The sequence below is a fragment of the Drosophila suzukii genome, chromosome 3 (genome assembly GCF_043229965.1).
Source record: "Drosophila suzukii chromosome 3, CBGP_Dsuzu_IsoJpt1.0, whole genome shotgun sequence".
Classification (NCBI taxonomy): domain Eukaryota; kingdom Metazoa; phylum Arthropoda; class Insecta; order Diptera; family Drosophilidae; genus Drosophila; species Drosophila suzukii.
Window position 1 is genome coordinate 85,582,326 of NC_092082.1, and position 18,241 is coordinate 85,600,566.

Consider the following 18,241-nt stretch of genomic DNA (forward strand, 5'->3'; position numbering starts at 1 on the left):
AAGGCTGCATGTGCTCAAAACCATTAAGTTAGTTCCCGATTTTAATCTAATGCTAGCTTTATAGACATAGATAAAAACTTATTTTATATTTGGATAGCAAACTAGTCGACTATGACGAGATACTCGACTTTAGTGTTCCTCCAAGTTGTTTTCAACGTAAACGGGCTCCCGGAAGTAGATCATGATTATGTGGATTGTGTGGAAATATGTAGTACCGCACAATCTTTCTTAAATTTCATGGAAAATTGTTGTTGTGTTTTAAGATAATAACTTAACTTAGGACAATAAATTAAAATAAAATTCACAGTTCAGCTTAGAACACCATAGAAGCCACACGTATCGTTCCGTAAACTTGTTCAGCTGTTTTAAAACTTAAATTAAATATTAGCAACATAAGTCTATACACTGCTAGTAGAAACAACCGATTTAAGAGCACTGCTTTTTCATCTTGTCTTTGAGACACAACAGGTATGTAAAATAAAAAAGCCGTATGTAGAAACACTATAAGTAAAGAAATACCTTGACTAGACTCTAAAATCTAGACTCGAAAATGGCTTCAAGTCCTTGAGTAATTTAAAAAAAAGCTTGTTTTTTTAATTCTATACTGCATTTTTCAGCAATGACGGAGTTGATTAACCATAGGCGACCGAGAAAACGAAGCTTCACGGATCTGCCCTGCTTGGTGGTCTTCCTCCTCTATATCGCTTATTACGCCATCACTCATGGAGATCTTACGCCAAGGGATTCCTTCAAGCGGAAGTGCGGCCAGGACTCAGGAGTTCTGGATAAGAAGAACCTGTACTATTTCGACCTTAGTGAGTGTTTTGATCCCATGGTACCCCAGATAGGATGCCCTACACCGCAGGTAAACCACTTCTTATGCAATAATAATATTAATAGATACAATAAAATCCTGTTTATTTCATGTGGTTTTTTACCCAAAACAGGTGTGTCTGGACTCCTGTCCCAACCAGACATTTGTCTGGGACACAATGGAGGAAAAACTCAGCTTCGAGGATCTGCATAGCCGCCTCATATGCCGAACAGAGGAAATTAAGGCGAAATTACGCTCTAAAAAAGACATTGCTTTAGCCATATATGTTAACGAGTGTGCTCGATGGTACTTCAAAAGCGTTCCTTTCCTCAACCGATGCATTCCCCAGATCTCCCACCACGAATGTGATTACATTTTCGGAAACGCTTCCTGGGATGCCAGTTACGAAAAAAAAGCCTTGGCACTCTTTATGCTCTTCGTGTATGAAACATTATCACCGGTTCCACTTCTTCGGTTTCCTCTGGCTGTGCTCCTTCATCTTCGACTTCAGCTACATGGTGTTAGCTTCTGCCTTCGACATCTGGTACTGGGGCGATGCTACGAAAAATCCTCCCATCCTCATCCGGGCTTTCGGCGAGAGCACTTACCACTTGGGAACGGTGGCAATTGGTTCTCTTGTGTTCAAGTTCGTTTGGATAATCCGCCTTGTTCTCGGGCTTATCTATGAGTTGCTGACGAATTTCGACAGTGTGGTGACACGGGCTATTTATAGATGCATCGTCACCATCTCCGTTCTAAATCCGAGCGCCTACATCATGTGCGCTATCAGTGGCAAGAACTTGTACAGGAGTGGCATGGAGGCGTCCAAGCTAAAGGATTCCACCTTGAGTGCGGCGATTCCAAGGAATGGAATAGCGACCTTGTTCTTTTTACTGACAGGATTATTATTTTTGGGGGCCGAAGCGGCCACCTACTACTTCCTGAAACATTTTCCAGACTTTGTTAAGCTGCACTATAATGAGGTTGCCATCATAGTGGTAGGGATATCCACCTCCCTCATAACAATTACATTCTTCAATGTCTACTTGACGGCCATGGACACAATATACTGTGCTGTCTCGAAGACTTTGCAGAAAACGATGGATCGCCGGAGAAGGCCTACTTCAAGAGTAAGGGTCTCATGAAGATCCTGCACTTAAAGAACAAGAGTGTAGAGGAAGGACAAAATCATTAATTTTAGGCTGAGCATTAAGAGTGCAATTAATAAATCCTATATTTCTGTTTTATTGTTTAAGTTCACACTTGGCGGTTTCATTTGAATTTTTCAGCAGTTTCTTTGGTGTAGTGTTACCAGGTGGCATAAGCAAATCAACATTTTAAAAGCGAACCGTTCTCACTGCAAATAAATATCAATACCTGTCTCCCTGTGTTAATTAAAAATTAAAAAAAGTACGCTATAAATTTACACAAGCTTATAGTTTTATAAATTTGGTACATGTTGATAATTTTTGTTATTTTTTTTAAGTGAACCGGATGGTATTATTTAACAGACCTTTAACGGTCATACTCCATAGTTTTCTTTTGTCGTTCGGTTGCTGGAATTTTTTTGACGAATTTATATTTATTTTTAATCAATTGGTAATTAATTGGTAAACGTTAATATTTAAGGGGCACCTTAACAAACCCAAAGTTCTTGTGGTAAAGCCACACCTTGAATTTGGTGACCTTTTAAGAGCCCGTAAACCTTGGCATCCGGGTCCAACGTAGCACTTTCTTTTTGTCTGCAGCGGAGAAAAATCAATATATGTATGGGGTATAGAAATCGAATCTCTGCGTATATAGTATAGATTACAGATATCGCGATGGGGACGAGTGGACGTCCGCCCCTAACGATAATCAAATCTGCCTGAAAATATGTAACACGAATCGTCGCCAATCTTTCAAAGAAACCGAGATTGCCGCCGCGGTTTTGGGGCAATACATATGAATCATTGGGTTCATTGGGGACATAGTACATATACATATATATATTCTGATTCAGTGTCGCTTCTGTTTTCGCAGACATCGGGGATCCGGCTGCCACAATGGGTTCGCTGTTCCGGAGTGAGGAAATGGCGCTATGCCAGCTATTCCTGCAGAGTGAGGCGGCCTACGCCTGCGTTTCCGAGTTGGGAGAACTTGGACTGGTCCAGTTCCGAGATGTGAGTAGTTTGGATTACATAAAACTGCGGCGGAAAAAACAGTACTGAAATACTAAACCCCCAAACCACAAACACAAACCCTACCTATTTATGTGGACTTATTATTCCATGAGACGTTTCCTGCGATTGTAAAACCTATGACGCCCCCACTATATACACATACAAAGTTCCTAGTATATCTACGCATTACGTTGGTTTTTTATTTTACAACTAATCCAACAAAAATTAAGAAATGTAATGTCTTGAATTCCAGTGAATTTTTCTCGCCGCATAACTTTAATATTTTTGGTTCCCTGAATAATAAATAACTTTATCTAAATCCACAGCTAAATCCGGATGTGAACGCCTTTCAAAGGAAGTTCGTCAATGAAGTGCGTCGTTGCGATGAAATGGAGCGCAAGTTGCGCTACCTGGAGAAGGAGATCAAGAAGGACGGCATACCCATGCTGGACACCGGGGAGAGTCCTGAGGCTCCGCAGCCCCGAGAGATGATCGACCTGGAGGTATAGGCAAAAGTTACCATTACCTGCTTTGCCAACCTTAATATTACTCTGTTTATTTATCCCCTGCTTGCTAACCACATGTTTACTTCTATGGCTTCCTTCTCCGCCCTTTAGGCCACCTTTGAGAAGCTGGAGAACGAGTTGAGGGAGGTGAATCAGAACGCCGAGGCCCTGAAGCGCAACTTTCTGGAGCTGACCGAGCTGAAGCACATTCTCCGCAAAACCCAGGTCTTCTTCGACGAGGTAAGCAGCTGCATGAGCAATGGCTTATGGGTATCAGCTAACAAATCGCGAACGGACACCGCTTTTTCCAAATAACATATGGCGGCCAGAAAGGCGGCCAATAACTAACCAACTTTTCTAAGCAATAACAAATTTCCCAACCGACAACACAAGTGTGGCAGCCACGACTTCTAGTTACATAAGCAATCTCCTCCAGAACCACACACCAAAATGATTTCCCCCGACCACTCTGCACGAATCTCCACCTCCTCCTTCTCCGTTTCCAAAGGCAAACGATGTGTGCTTTACCCCTCAGTTTGAGTTTGTACAAATTCCGTAGTTGTGCGTTTGATATCAGTTGATGGTTATTGTTTTAATCGGAAGTGTGCCTGCGCAATCAAGAAGAAACATGGGGTTTCCGAAATTATGTAGAAGATCTTAAGCTGAACTCAAATTTATTTTGATTTAAGTAAACTATGATGTAAAAAATGAAATTAAGAAGAGGTTTCAGGGACCCCGCTTTTCATGCTTGCTTTTTAGGGTCATTTCCGTATAATCCCCTTTCAATTGCTCTTATGTTCGCCCACACTCTGTTTATATATACCTAGATGTTTGTGCCACCTTATTGTTTAGTATTAAATATTTGATATTTTCTTTTATTTTATTATGCGTTTTTACGTTTTATTTTTCCATATCAATCAATACACAATCAATCAATCAACCACTCCCCGACCAAAAATCAATAAACCGAATAAAAAAACACAAAACCGCACACACCACGAACACCCAACCACAAACACCACCCAATGCCCTGCCCACTGCCGGTTGTGTGTTGCCCAAAGTCGGTGCCCACGGTGTACAAGTCGAGTGGCGCATACTCATCCAGCAAATATCGGCGCTATCCGCAGATGGCCGACAACCAGAACGAGGACGAGCAGGCGCAGCTGCTGGGCGAGGAGGGTGTCCGGGCCAGCCAGCCGGGCCAGAATTTGAAGCTTGGGTAAATATTGATGCGGACCTGGGACCTGGGACCCACGGAACCACGGACGACGACCAGAACATGGGGGGAAAACTAAACTCAGGCCAAGACCCACGCTCTCTCGCTCTCCTGCTCCTCTCACTCCTTGCTGTTTGTGTCCCACATCCATGTACAATTGATGAGTGTATTCCCTGTGTTCCATGCGTTAGGCTATCGAGTTGATTTCAAACATTAAGCACATACTCTACTTGTTTGCTCTGGTGTCGGTTTCCAAGCTATATCCAATCCAATCCAATAATCCCCCCCACATGCCACAAAAACTCCAACAACCACGATTCGGAGGCGGTTCTACTAATCTTGTCCTAAGTGTTAACCCCCAAGCTAACCCGTTCGTAAGTCGAGTGTCGAAATGACCTTTGCCCACCATTCACAATTTCTAGCAAGAAGGCGGCGTTAACCAAACCACCGAGTCGATGACCCGCGCCTTGATCACGGACGAGGCGCGCACCGCTGGTGCCTCCATGGGTCCCGTACAGCTCGGGTACGTATCCAGCGACCAGCATCCAAAACTGGGCAGGCGCACACTTGGGAAAAGGGCATAGCTCCACCAGCAGGAAAATGTTCCTTGGGCGAAGAGGTGTATAACAGAAAAATACACTTTGTTCATTGCATTATACTTTAATAGATATAAGAAACATGTCAGGGTATATTCATATATTGCATAACAATCTTAAATGATGTAATGTAACATATCAGGTTTTAGATTTATCCTAAAATCTTAAACGTTCTACATTTCTATCTGTTTAAATGTCTATTGTACATATCCAATTATCATAGTAATATTTACAATATTAAGACTAGGCTATTCTTCCCGCCCAAGGAAGCTTTTACCTGTACATAATCTCTTTTAGATTCTAACCAACGATATGCCACACAAAATTATTGCTTATTGCCGCCAAATGCCAAACTAACCAAAAGCCAAAGCAGCTGCGCCGCCAAAGAGAAAGATTAACCGAACCATGTCCATTCATTCCGATCAACTTGGAGTCTCTCGGAGTTTCGAGCAATAATTTTCTGTGCAAGATCCCAAAAGAATGACACATTGAAGACAACTAAATTAAACGTCCTTCTCTTCTTATGCTCCTCTCTTCCCCAAACAAAAATATCCAACCGACAAAATTGTATTGAAAATATTTAGTTACATGGAGAAATCGAACGAACGTGAGGATTATCTTCCATGGTTGGTACCCTGCCCCTTCAAAAACACAAGACTAGGCCAAACAATCAGTCAAACTCGAATCCATTAGCCAACGAATGGCGCTCATCAATCGTATTTGTATCGATCGGTCAATCAGCTGTATATAGAGCCATGTCATTAGCTTCGCTCGCCTCCCAGCACAGTCCCGCATCCCGGCCAGTATTCAGAGTGCTAACGTCTCACCCATCCAATCGATCCCACCCAGTTTCTCATCCATCCCAAACCCTGCTATCGCCACGCGCGTCCATTGGTAACTTGTGCTTGAGAGTTTAGTTTTCCTTGTTTGTCGTAAATAACCGGAATGACTCTGTTGGATAGACTGTAGCGGAGATGTATCACTAATCGCTGCTTCCCAATCCCTCACAGCTTTGTGGCTGGCGTCATTCTGAGGGAGCGACTCCCGGCCTTCGAGCGGATGCTGTGGCGCGCCTGCAGGGGCAACGTCTTCCTTCGCCAGGCGATGATCGAGACGCCGCTGGAGGATCCCACCAACGTAAGTCAGATGTCAAAAAAAAAAAATATATTTAAATTTTAAAATGATTCATTTGTTTGCTTTAATAAGATAAAGAAAGTTTTTTAAAGTTGTGGTTATATTTATAATTATTTATTTATCACTTATATTATGACTTATACCTATGAGTACTACCCTTCCGATGTCTTATCTAAATAAATAAAACCCAGCTTATCTTATCTATATGCCTTGTTTAACAAAGTAGTTGAATGGTTTACAAACGTCTGGGTAGCTAAAGTAAACTAAAATTAAATTGAAATTAGGAATTAATTCCATATTTTAATTAAGAAACACCTCGTATTGATGTACCTATCTATCTATTTTACTCATATATTTTCCAGGGCGACCAGGTGCACAAGTCGGTGTTCATCATCTTCTTCCAGGGTGACCAACTGAAGACGCGCGTCAAGAAGATCTGCGAGGGCTTCCGCGCCACGCTCTATCCTTGCCCCGAGGCTCCGGCCGATCGTCGCGAGATGGCCATGGGTGTGATGACTCGCATCGAGGATCTGAACACCGTGCTCGGCCAGACGCAGGACCATCGCCATCGCGTTCTCGTTGCAGCGGCCAAAAACCTCAAGAACTGGTTTGTCAAGGTGCGCAAGATTAAGGCCATCTACCACACGCTGAATCTCTTCAATCTGGACGTGACCCAAAAGTGTCTGATCGCCGAGTGTTGGGTGCCGCTGCTGGACATCGAAACCATCCAGCTGGCCTTGCGTCGCGGAACCGAGAGATCTGGATCTTCGGTGCCGCCGATTCTCAACCGGATGCAGACGTTCGAGAATCCGCCCACTTACAATCGAACGAACAAGTTCACTAAGGCCTTCCAGGCGCTTATTGATGCTTACGGAGTGGCTAGCTATCGGGAGATGAATCCGGCTCCCTACACGATCATCACCTTCCCCTTTCTGTTTGCCGTGATGTTTGGAGATTTGGGCCATGGAGCCATTATGGCGCTCTTTGGTCTCTGGATGATTCGAAAAGAGAAGGGACTGGCGGCTCAGAAGACGGACAACGAGATCTGGAACATTTTCTTTGGTGGACGGTACATTATCTTCCTTATGGGCGTCTTCTCCATGTACACTGGTCTTATATACAACGATATATTCTCCAAGTCGCTAAATATCTTTGGATCCCATTGGCACCTGTCCTACAACAAGTCGACGGTGATGGATAACAAGTTCCTGCAGTTGAGCCCGAAAGGCGACTACGAGGGTGCCCCGTATCCGTTCGGCATGGATCCCATTTGGCAGGTGGCGGGAGCCAACAAGATCATCTTCCACAATGCCTACAAGATGAAGATTTCGATTATTTTCGGCGTTATCCACATGATCTTTGGCGTAGTAATGAGCTGGCACAACCACACGTATTTCCGGAACAGGATCTCGCTGATGTACGAGTTCATTCCTCAGCTTATCTTCCTGCTGCTGCTCTTCTTCTACATGGTTTTGCTGATGTTCATCAAATGGATCAAGTTCGCAGCCACCAATGAAAGTGAGTTCTCTCTTTGTTGTTTCTGGATTTAGTTAACACATTTTCCTGTACTTAGAGCCCTACTCCGAAGCCTGTGCCCCCTCGATTCTGATCACCTTTATTGACATGGTGCTATTCAACACGCCTAAGCCACCGCCAGAGCATTGTGAGACGTATATGTTCTTTGGGCAGCACTTCATCCAGGTGCTCTTCGTCTTGGTGGCCGTCGGATGCATTCCCGTCATGCTGCTGGCTAAGCCGCTGCTCATCATGCAGGCTCGCAAGCAAGCGAACGTAAGTGTAGCCCCAACCGATGCACTCCATCAGTTCCCATAGAAAAAGAGTTCCATTCACATCACAACATATCAACGCACATCGCACTCCCAGCTCTCCACATTATACTAACTGCTTCTCCTTTATTTATGCTCCCGATTAACAAAATTACAATCCCCAAACCAAATCCACACCGAATAAACTAAAACACTCCAATCCACAACCCATAGGAAGAGGTTAGTCGTGTCGTTTGTGTTCGATGTTTGGTTGAACTTCTCTAATTGGAGATTTTCTAATTTAATTTCTTAATGGAATTTTAAAAATACCCTTTTTGTATGCTTTTGCCATTTAGAGAAGTTCGACTTTGGTTCTTCTGCATATTCCACTTTAATTCAGTCAATAATACCGATTGTTTTCAGGTTCAGCCCATCGCTGGTGCCACTTCGGATGCGGAGACTGGCGGCGTGTCCAATGGCGGATCCCATGGCGGTGGCGGAGGTCATGAGGAGGAGGAGGAACTGTCCGAGATCTTCATTCACCAGAGCATCCACACTATTGAGTATGTTCTGGGTTCGGTTTCCCATACTGCTTCATATCTCCGATTGTGGGCGCTCTCCTTGGCCCATGCCCGTAAGACATTAAGCTATAATGCCATGAGAATACTTATCACTAACTATTATAATCTGACAGAGTTGGCTGAGGTGTTATGGACCATGGTCCTCTCGATTGGCCTGAAGCAGGAGGGTCCCGTGGGCGGCATCGTGTTGACCTGCGTGTTTGCCTTCTGGGCCATTCTAACGGTTGGAATTCTGGTACTCATGGAGGGTTTGTCCGCCTTCCTGCACACTCTGCGTCTTCACTGGTAAGTGTCTTGGCCCATACATGACCCTAAATCATTTCTAATAAACTGCTATCCCGTGATTTAAAGGGTCGAGTTCCAGAGCAAGTTCTACAAGGGACAGGGATACGCCTTCCAACCCTTCTCGTTCGATGCCATAATAGAAAATGGATCTGCCGCTGCCGAGGAGTAAATGCTGCGGAATCGGATGGAGCAACAACCAAAGCACGTTGAGAGTCTCATTGCGTTATATGAAATTAACTATCCAAATAAGTGGAATTTACCAGTTACAGTAACAAAAAATATGTACGCTTTAATGTTCTATTGTCGTGAATTTATCTATCTCATATAGCCCCAGCAAGCGTTAGATTGCTAATAATATTTAATGTTCTTAGTAGACGTTCTCGTGTTTATTAACTACACATGTAAACTCAAATAAATAGAAAAAGCTAACCCCACTGGGGGTTGGCTATAAAAAAGGCTGGTTTTCTTGGAATGTTTATTGTCTATCAATGGGACATCAGTTCATTGATGGCAGAGACAAATTTTTTAAGATTTTCTGGTTGGGTTTCATAGGGTTTTAGGGCTTTAAAGTCCAGGGAGGTTAGCTGGGCGTCCAAATCCGAGACTTTGCAATAGTACAGATAGTTTTCAGAGGCCAGTTGTTTGGCCAACTCCAGTTGGTGATTATCCATGAGTGTGTCATTTATCACAATGAGTCCATGCTTTCGGTTGTTCAATATATCCATACAGGTTCCTGCTCCCGCATGTCCAATAATTAGGTCTGCTGATTTGATATCCTCTATGTTTGGCCGGAATTTGTACTGCTCTATCTGAATTCCGTAGTTTTTACTTATAAGTAGGGTTTCCTCATCCGTTAGCGGTTGCGAATTTCCGTGTTGTATAAGGAGTCTAGTGCATTTCCGGTTTTGCAGGGCTTTCAGAACAGGCTCTGAAGTTACAGCTGATATAAGGGCATCGAATTTGGTAGTGCCCACGGTAATATAAACGCTGTTTAAATGCATTTTTGGTTTTTAACAACAAGTCACAGCTGTTTCCAGTGCTGCTTCTTCTTCGGTTTTGCCATTCACACCGCTTAACTTCGTTCCACAACACTGGAAGAAGAAAACAATTTGTGTGACGGTAACAACCCTGCCATGCAACTTGTTGCGCCGGTTTTCGATTCTACAGTCTTCCAGAATTCTCAGTTCTCAACCGTTAGGCGTAACGGTTGTGTGCGCGCGCTCGTTGGAAAAGTAAATAAAAACTGTGCTCCGTTTAGTGATAGTCCCTTGGCAAATTGCATTTTGACTTGTTCGGCAGCTCGGCCTTAGTTCAAGTGATTTGTTTACTTTTAACTCAATTAATTAGGCGTCTGCAAAGGCCCAACTGTGTGCGTGCGGCTGTGTGGGTGAACACAATTTGCATCGGTGTCGCGCCAGCATAACGGTAAAGGTGTGAAAGAGTCCGACAAACGGTTCCAGGACGGAGGTGAAACGGTAAATTAAATTATTCCCACGTTTCGAAGGCTACTTTTGTGTGGGTGATAAGTGCGTGTGTGTGCACTGTAAAAAATGTATATAGTGTTTTCATCAAACTGACAATTTAACATTAGTGACCTCGAACTTCAAACCAAATGTTAGAATTTAGTAAACTATAAATTAAATCAATTAATATATAGCGGAAAAGGGAACTTAAGTACCTGACATATTATTGAAATATTACAAAATATTTTTTTTTTCTCTGTCAGTGCCGGCTGCTGTTTGCACGTCGGAAGGTAATTGACTAATCAACACTTCATTTAATTTTGTTTTTATTTCTGCACCCTCTCGGTTTGTTTATTTTGCAAACGCTTTCCAAGTTTGCCTCGCATCTGGCAACGATTAATATAAAAAAACAAACACTTTCCAGACCGAAATGGTGGATTTTATAAGAAGCTCACGCAGGACCAATAAATTTGCCGGTCCAAAACTTTCCTCCCCTTATGATCGCCAATTTATGATGATCTCTCGCTTATTTACTATCCAAATTTGTAGAAATCATCTGGTACTGGCCCAAAATTCAATTAGAGCTCCCGTGCAAATTAGCTGGAGGCCCAGAGATCTGTTTTTTTTACACCCCAACCCCATACCCCCAAAAAGAATACACACCCACACTTACTTACACACGCGTGGGCCATCACTCAACGGTCAATAAATTGCCACTCTCTTGTTTTTTTTGTTTTTTTTTCGATGGGAGAGCAAAAAGTAGAGCTATTTAATTTTAATGTCTTAATCGTGAGTGTGTGAAGAGCCAATATTTACATGTCTTCTCCCCCTCTTTATTCTCTCATTGCTTCCTCCCCCTCCGCTTTACACAATGATTTGTCAATATTCACTTTCTCACTAACATACATCCATGTCCTTGTGTTTATTAATTGGCTACACTTGAAATAAAATTGTGCATAATAATCCTTTGAAATTGTGCAACATATTGAAGCTGTCAAAAAAAAGAGAACAAAAAGATAGAAGTCATTTCTAAAACACTACTGCTTTTTTAAGATTATCAAAATCTATTTATATAAAAAATGTACAATCACTTGATCGTTTTAAATGCGTGATTTGAAGTGTACAAACTTTACCCATCGCCATATGCTGACACATCGCCAGCGGCTTACACGCAGTTTATCAATGAAATATGGCTATAAATTGGATCCCCGACGAGCGACCCGGAGACCCCGGGGAACGGAGAGGGTGGAGTGGGCGGATGATGGTGGCATCGTATCATTTGCAGCCTTATTTTAATGAAGGTCATCGTGCCAGCGTCGGGGTTGACTTCTGTACATAGTTGTCGGCGTTTAATTGCAGCAATTTGCAAAAACAGCAGCAGCCGAAGGAGAAAGAGCAGGGAGCCCCAAATGGAGGCTACCGCCGAAGCAGAAGCTGATCAAATTAATGCCATAACTCAATTAGCCGGCGGACGTATTTGCATGAACATATAAGTTGATTTACGACGGCGATGTTGCCCGCTCAATTTGTGCTTAAACTTTTGCCAATTGATAATAGCGCTGCTCTATGGGGACTTCTCGGTTGAGCTACAATCTGCTAAAAGAAATTAGCTTTTAGTATAAAGTAGCCCGAAGAACGAGTCCCCGGGGCCGTTGACATTTTGATAAGAGTATATTTATTAAAACAGATGCGATCAAAATAATAGAATCGTTTGCCTTAGTGTACAAATTCTTAAATATAATATCATTAAAAACTAGGATACAGGATTGCTGCCCAAAGTGCAATACTAATGCTTGAGTTGGGTATTTAAAAATAATTCCTTATTTTCTGGTAATAGTAAACAAACTTATTGCAAAATGCCATAAAATTGTGACCGTAGCTTTGTATATATTCACTTTTATAGTATAAAAACTCGCCTTATATTGATACGGGGACTTGGAATACCCAACGCATTCTTGGACAACCAGATATAAACTTCGGACAGAACTCCTGAATGGGAAATATCACGAATTTATATATGTATATTACTTTCGATGACGCCGACAGTGGGAAACTCCCTTCTCACCAGATGCAAGTAGATCTCCCGTAAAAAACCTGCCAGGTGACTTAACTGGCCTAACAAAAGCTAGTTCTCAAGCTTGCGCGTAAACCACCCATTAATACTTTCACGTATATTTAAAGTATTCAAGTAATTTATAAAATAATATAAGAAAACACTACAATCTTAAATTCAAAATCATCTTAAACCCCCGATGCTTTAAATTCTTAACCATTTTAAAAAGCTGTTGGCTTAGCAGAGAGTAACAACGTCTTTATTAGATCATATTTGCAAACTTAGATATCGTGTTGGATAATATCTCATTTTTGTCATTACATGAACAATGATTTTTTGCTTCTCGCTGTAAGCCATCCATTACTTTTCGCTACTGATGATGAGCTAATGAATAACTCACGATCTTGACGACCCCTCGAACAGCAAACTAAGCGATTTCCTACTCGAAAACTCTCTGCGCAAACCCCTTCCTGTGGCTTCCTTTGTCAACCAACCACAAGGACATGGCTCATGAGCAATTTACGCAATTTAATCGGAACACGAGATAGCCAAAGGGGTTGGCCCCGGGGCCAGAGAAACCACTTAAGTGGAACCCCGAGATTGCAAAATGAGCAGCCTGCAGTTGGATATTATGTTACTTGTGTAGGTTATGCATTGAACGCTGCAGCGGAAGTGGAAGTGGTGTGTTTCTTCCGGCTCAAGGAATCCGAAATGATTTTTAAGGAAAAAGCGATTACCTTAGCTATTATTTTCAGTTTATAAATGAGCTTTCTGTTATTTTTGTTCTTACATACAAAAATAAGTTATAATTTAATTTAAAACTATTCATATTATTTTTCAGCCATCATGGTAGTCAAGGAGATTCCGCTTCACGAGAATCTAAGCATGGAGAACCGCTCCACAAATGCCGCCACGCCCACCACAACGACCACTTTCTCGCGAGTGGGGCGTCGATATAGTGTATCCCTGACCACTGCCATCCTGCTGGCCTCCTTTTTTATCTGCACTCTACTTGCGGTGGGTTTCATTGTCTATAACTTTGCCACGTGTGCTGAGCTGGAGCCATCAGCCGACGAAGACATCGTCTGCACCAGTGTTCATCTAAGGAAGTTGAAGGCCGGACAAGATGGAACACCGAAATACGATCGGGATGTCCGTCTACCTCGTTCTATCCGCCCTCTGAAATACAATATCACGCTGGAACCGCAGCTCAGCGGCAACTTCTCCTTTGCCGGTAGTGTTCAGATCAGGATAAGGGTGCTGGAAGACTGCTACAACATCACCATGCATGCTGAGGAGCTGAACATCTCGCGAAGTGACGCCGCCGTCCGTCGGGTGCTGCCCGATGGGGAACTGGATGTGGACAGTCTGCGGATCCACAAACAGTATTTGGTGGGAGCCAAGCAGTTCTTCGTGATCGAGCTGTACGACAAACTTTTAAAGGACGTGGAGTACGTGGTGCATCTACGATTTGATGGGATTATACAAGATTTTCTGCAGGGATTTTACCGCAGTTCATACGAGGTGCAAAATGAAACCAGGTCTGTTTCGTTAAATATTTAAAAGCTAACCGGATCCTTATTAACCTGATTTTATGGCCCTTTCAGGTGGGTAGCTTCTACCCAGTTCCAAGCCACAGATGCTCGACGTGCCTTTCCCTGTTTCGATGAGCCCGCCCTGAAGGCCAATTTTACCCTGCATATCGCTCGTCCCCGAAATATGACCACCGTCTCTAATATGCCCATTGTGTCCAGCAACGATCAGTGAGTGTTGCCTTTAAAATCCCTAGTATTACTATATTTAAAGGTTATCTTTTTACCCTTTAGCGCCACTATCCCAAGCTATGTGTGGGATCACTTTGCTGAATCGCTGCCCATGTCATCCTATCTGGTGGCCTATGCCATATCCGACTTTACGCACATCTCCTCTGGCAATTTCTCAGTTTGGGCTCGAGCAGATGCCATCAAATCAGCAGAGTATGCACTGTCTGTGGGGCCTAGAATTCTGACATTCCTGCAGGACTTCTTCAATGTTACATTCCCCTTGCCAAAGATCGATATGATTGCACTGCCAGAGTTCCAAGCGGGAGCTATGGAGAATTGGGGTCTCATTACCTTCAGGGAGACAGCGATGCTCTATGATCCAGGTGTGGCCACGGCCAACAACAAGCAACGTGTGGCCTCGGTTGTGGGTCATGAGTTGGCCCATCAGTGGTTCGGCAACTTGGTCACTCCGAGTTGGTGGTCGGATATATGGCTAAACGAGGGATTCGCAAGCTATATGGAATACCTGACGGCGGATGCAGTTGCGCCCGAGTGGAAGCAGTTGGACCAGTTTGTGGTCAATGAGCTGCAAACAGTGTTTCAGCTAGACGCCCTCTCCACATCCCACAAGATCTCCCACGAAGTGTTTAATCCGCAGGAGATTACAGAGATATTTGATAGAATATCCTACGCCAAGGGATCGACTATTATTCGCATGATGGCCCACTTTCTCACGAATCCAGTTTTCCGCCGTGGTCTTAGCAAATATCTTCAGGAGATGTAAGTTTGGTAAATGCTTCCTGATTTATATATTTTAACTGAATTATTTTCAGGGCCTATAATTCCGCAACGCAGGACGATCTGTGGCGTTTCCTTACAAACGAGGCCAAGTCCTCTGGATTACTGGACCACAGCAGAAGTGTCAAGGAGATCATGGACACGTGGACACTGCAAACGGGCTATCCGGTCGTCAAGGTATCGAGGCATCCGAACTCCTATGTGATCCGCCTGGAGCAAGTTCGCTTTGTGTACACCAACACGACCAGGGAGGATGAGAGTCTGCTCTGGTGGATTCCCATCACATTTACCACTGACTCGGAGTTAAACTTTGCCAACACCCGACCCACCACATGGATGCCCCGCACCAAGCTGTACGAGCTGGAGAACAGGGAACTCTCCACAGCCAAGTGGTTTATCTTCAATGTCCAGCAAACGGGTTACTACCGGGTTAACTATGATTTGGAAAACTGGAGGGCAATCACAGAACACCTTATGGATGTGAGACATTTTGAGGATATTGCTCCAGCCAATCGCGCCCAGTTGATCGATGATGTGATGAACTTGGCCAGGGGCTCTTATCTTTCCTACGAAACCGCGATGAATCTGACCCGCTACCTCGGTCACGAACTGGGTCATGTGCCATGGAAGGCTGCCAGCAGCAACTTCATTTTTATTGACTCCATGTTCGTGAACTCCGGAGATTATGACCTGCTAAAGGTTTGTTTTCAGGACTCATTCAACGTTCTTGCTAATTCATTGCAATTTTTTTTTTACAGAACTATCTGCTAAAGCAGCTGAAAAAGGTTTACGATCAGGTGGGATTCGAGGACTCGCAGGGCGAGGCGGAAAATATCCTGGTGAAGCTGAAGCGCGCCGATATTCTGGGCATGGCCTGCCATTTGGGTCATCAGGAGTGCATCTCTGAGGCCAGCAGGCATTTCCAAAACTGGGTTCAGACACCGAATCCCGATTCCAACAATCCGTAAGAAATTAATTTAATCTACTTAAGATATTTAGATCACTTATCTGATAGTTAATATTTATGATTTTGCAATGAACTTTATAACCAACGTTTATTTCCTTTGCAGCATTGTACCAAATCTCAGGGGAGTCGTGTATTGCTCTGCGATACAATACGGAACAGAGTATGAATGGGACTTTGCCTTCGAGCGCTTCTTGAAGACCAATGTGCCTGGGGAGAAAGACCTTCTGTTAAGTGCCCTCGGCTGCTCCAAAGAGCCCTGGTTGCTTTATCGCTACTTGCGTCGCGGCATCGCCGGACAACATATACGGAAGCAGGATCTGTTCCGGGTATTTGCTGCAGTTTCCAGTACGGTAGTCGGCCAACAGATAGCTTTTGATTTCCTGCGCAACAACTGGCAAGAGATTAAGACCTAGTAAGTAGAAACACAGTTCTCCTACTACAGATAGTTTTAAATACTTTTTGTATTTGCAGCATGGGCTCTCAGATTTCCAACATCCACACGCTGTTTAAGTTCGCCACCAAGCGGTTCAACACCAAGTTCCAGCTGGGCGAATTCGAGAACTTTGTGAAGGATGCCCACTGGGACTACGACAGACCCATCCAACAGATCGTGGAGCAAATCGAGACCAGCGTAGACTGGATGAACAAGAACTACAAGTCAATCGTTACGTGGTTACAGAAGGAGGCGCAGGCGTAAGGAAAGATTCCTGCGGCTTGGCTGGATCAAGGCTGCAGCAGTATTAAATTCCGCAGCTGCAACTGCATAGGTTGGGCCACCAATGCATTTATGTCTAGTATTTATGTCGCGTGTTTTACCAATTCAGTGTCGCCAAAGAGAGAAAGCCCTTGGCAGATCGTCCAGAGCATCACGTTTTTCATTACTTTTAATGTATGCCTTCTTTTCATAACAATTATGAGAGTCTTGTAATTTTAATTTGTACTTAAATGTAAATGTAAATGGAATTAAAACATTGTTCGTCACAAAATTTGCGTAAGTCTATTCCTGCTTCACAGCCTGAGTTCTTTTGGGAACTCTGATCACATCTGCAAACATTAAGGTGCCCACAAAGACTAGCACTGTACCAAGCCAGTGGTACAAGGTGAAGGGATTCCGGAAGTATATGATCGAAAAGACCAGCGAGATGAACTTGCGGAGTGTTAAGATCAAAGTAACCGTCAGTGAGCTGCTTTCTGTGGTCAGAGTGTAAACAGAACTGATGCACAGATGCTGAGCTAGCACGTTTCCTATTAAATATAGCAGGATGAGAGGCACTGCCACGCCCAGGAGAGGCAACTGGTAGGACTCCCCTGCGAAGGCCAGGAGCCAGTGCGTCCGTATGTTATCCTGCATCAGCAGAAAGGCGGGCAGTGGCAGCAGATGTGTGTAATACAAAGCTTCCCTGGCACACTTGCCATGACGTCGGTACAGCAATTCCTGGGTAACGCCCATGTAGGAGGATACAAATAGAGCCACCACCAGCAGGAGCACGCCCACTAGCCACCAGAATACATCCGCCTTGGCAGTGCTATCAAGATTCTCCTTTTCAGCACCTAAATCTGGACTGGAAAAGTAGGTGCAGATGAAAATGCCCACGCTGATCATCACCACCGATATGTACTGACTCAGCCGGTAGCTTCTCTTCAGGATCAACGTGCCTAGGCACATGTTCGAGATAAGGGAGCCGCCCCGGATGATCATGTGCAGCGTCATCGGGACATTGAACTCGAACACATAGTTGTTGCACACGCTGGTCAGGAAGAACATGGCCACCAGGAGCGCATAGTCGCGCAGACTGATCACCCGCTTGGCCAATCCAAACCTCGAGGTGAAGACGAAGCCCTCCAGGGCAATAAATGCAAACTGGGCGGCAGTTATCAGGTTTCCAGCGCCGGGATCCAGTTTAACCAGGAGCTCCAGGAAAACAACGCCACTGCAGCAGCCCAAAAAGACGCCGCAAGTGGCCAAAACAGCGCGGGTGGATAAACTCATGGACTTTGATACTTAGACTGTGAAAGGTGACGATCCCCAGCAATTTTAACCTTTGATTTGGGCCATGGCGAGCTTTCAAGCCAACTTTCTTTTCGGCCATGAAAAAACGTAAACAAAGACCACAGGTGGTTATCGATAAGTGTCATC

General features: G+C 44.0%; 5 protein-coding genes across 8 annotated transcripts; 3 read left to right on the forward strand and 2 right to left on the reverse strand.

Annotated features, from left to right (window-relative positions):
* The first annotated feature begins 619 nt into the window (after positions 1-619).
* LOC139352892 (choline transporter-like 2) lies at positions 620-1,959 on the forward strand. Its single transcript, XM_070995547.1, has 3 exons — positions 620-865; positions 948-1,255; positions 1,326-1,959. Exons 1-3 carry the CDS (start codon positions 620-622, stop codon positions 1,957-1,959), a joined length of 1,188 nt encoding a protein of 395 aa, XP_070851648.1.
* A 321-nt stretch (positions 1,960-2,280) lies between these two features.
* Vha100-1 (V-type ATPase subunit a family protein Vha100-1) lies at positions 2,281-9,484 on the forward strand. Of its 4 annotated transcripts, XM_065865211.2 has the most exons (12): positions 2,281-2,413; positions 2,837-2,976; positions 3,303-3,479; positions 3,594-3,722; positions 5,121-5,221; positions 5,879-5,920; positions 6,305-6,431; positions 6,791-7,946; positions 8,002-8,219; positions 8,618-8,828; positions 8,889-9,060; positions 9,127-9,484. In XM_065865211.2, exons 2-12 carry the CDS (start codon positions 2,860-2,862, stop codon positions 9,227-9,229), a joined length of 2,553 nt encoding a protein of 850 aa, XP_065721283.1. In that variant the 5' UTR covers positions 2,281-2,413; positions 2,837-2,859; the 3' UTR covers positions 9,230-9,484. The 4 variants fall into 4 exon arrangements, with proteins under 4 accessions (XP_065721283.1, XP_065721282.1, XP_065721285.1 ...); XM_065865210.2 differs by lacking the exons at positions 5,121-5,221; positions 5,879-5,920 and adding an exon at positions 4,544-4,701; XM_065865213.2 differs by lacking the exons at positions 5,121-5,221; positions 5,879-5,920 and adding an exon at positions 4,610-4,701.
* A 32-nt stretch (positions 9,485-9,516) lies between these two features.
* On the reverse strand, positions 9,517-10,109 carry Alg13 (Alg13 UDP-N-acetylglucosaminyltransferase subunit). Its single transcript, XM_017070866.4, has one exon. The coding sequence runs from the start codon at positions 10,059-10,061 to the stop codon at positions 9,546-9,548; it is 516 nt and encodes a 171-aa protein (XP_016926355.4). The 5' UTR covers positions 10,062-10,109; the 3' UTR covers positions 9,517-9,545.
* Positions 10,110-10,243: 134 nt separating this feature from the next.
* Positions 10,244-17,090, forward strand: superdeath (Suppressor of ER stress-induced death). Its single transcript, XM_036818836.3, has 8 exons — positions 10,244-10,535; positions 13,418-14,117; positions 14,184-14,339; positions 14,403-15,119; positions 15,173-15,836; positions 15,896-16,101; positions 16,208-16,516; positions 16,576-17,090. Exons 2-8 carry the CDS (start codon positions 13,423-13,425, stop codon positions 16,799-16,801), a joined length of 2,973 nt encoding a protein of 990 aa, XP_036674731.2. The 5' UTR covers positions 10,244-10,535; positions 13,418-13,422; the 3' UTR covers positions 16,802-17,090.
* LOC108014791 (UDP-xylose and UDP-N-acetylglucosamine transporter) lies at positions 16,971-18,228 on the reverse strand. The gene has a single exon (XM_017080984.4). The coding sequence runs from the start codon at positions 18,092-18,094 to the stop codon at positions 17,102-17,104; it is 993 nt and encodes a 330-aa protein (XP_016936473.3). The 5' UTR covers positions 18,095-18,228; the 3' UTR covers positions 16,971-17,101.
* Positions 18,229-18,241: the final 13 nt, after the last annotated feature.

Excerpts from the sequence above, each read along its gene's own strand:
- LOC139352892 (XM_070995547.1), top strand. The coding sequence starts at position 620 with ATGACGGAGTTGATTAACCATAGGCGACCGAGAAAACGAAGCTTCACG. Across the intron at positions 866-947 it reads TAGGATGCCCTACACCGCAG|GTGTGTCTGGACTCCTGTCC; the intron begins GTAAACCACTTC and ends TACCCAAAACAG. Across the intron at positions 1,256-1,325 it reads GCACTCTTTATGCTCTTCGT|CTACATGGTGTTAGCTTCTG; the intron begins GTATGAAACATT and ends CTTCGACTTCAG.
- Vha100-1 (XM_065865210.2), top strand. The coding sequence starts at position 2,860 with ATGGGTTCGCTGTTCCGGAGTGAGGAAATGGCGCTATGCCAGCTATTC. Across the intron at positions 2,977-3,302 it reads GACTGGTCCAGTTCCGAGAT|CTAAATCCGGATGTGAACGC; the intron begins GTGAGTAGTTTG and ends CTAAATCCACAG. Across the intron at positions 4,702-6,304 it reads GGCCAGAATTTGAAGCTTGG|CTTTGTGGCTGGCGTCATTC; the intron begins GTAAATATTGAT and ends AATCCCTCACAG.
- Alg13 (XM_017070866.4), bottom strand. The coding sequence starts at position 10,061 with ATGCATTTAAACAGCGTTTATATTACCGTGGGCACTACCAAATTCGAT.
- superdeath (XM_036818836.3), top strand. The coding sequence starts at position 13,423 with ATGGTAGTCAAGGAGATTCCGCTTCACGAGAATCTAAGCATGGAGAAC. Across the intron at positions 15,837-15,895 it reads GAGATTATGACCTGCTAAAG|AACTATCTGCTAAAGCAGCT; the intron begins GTTTGTTTTCAG and ends TTTTTTTTACAG. Across the intron at positions 16,102-16,207 it reads AATCCCGATTCCAACAATCC|CATTGTACCAAATCTCAGGG; the intron begins GTAAGAAATTAA and ends TTTCCTTTGCAG.
- LOC108014791 (XM_017080984.4), bottom strand. The coding sequence starts at position 18,094 with ATGAGTTTATCCACCCGCGCTGTTTTGGCCACTTGCGGCGTCTTTTTG.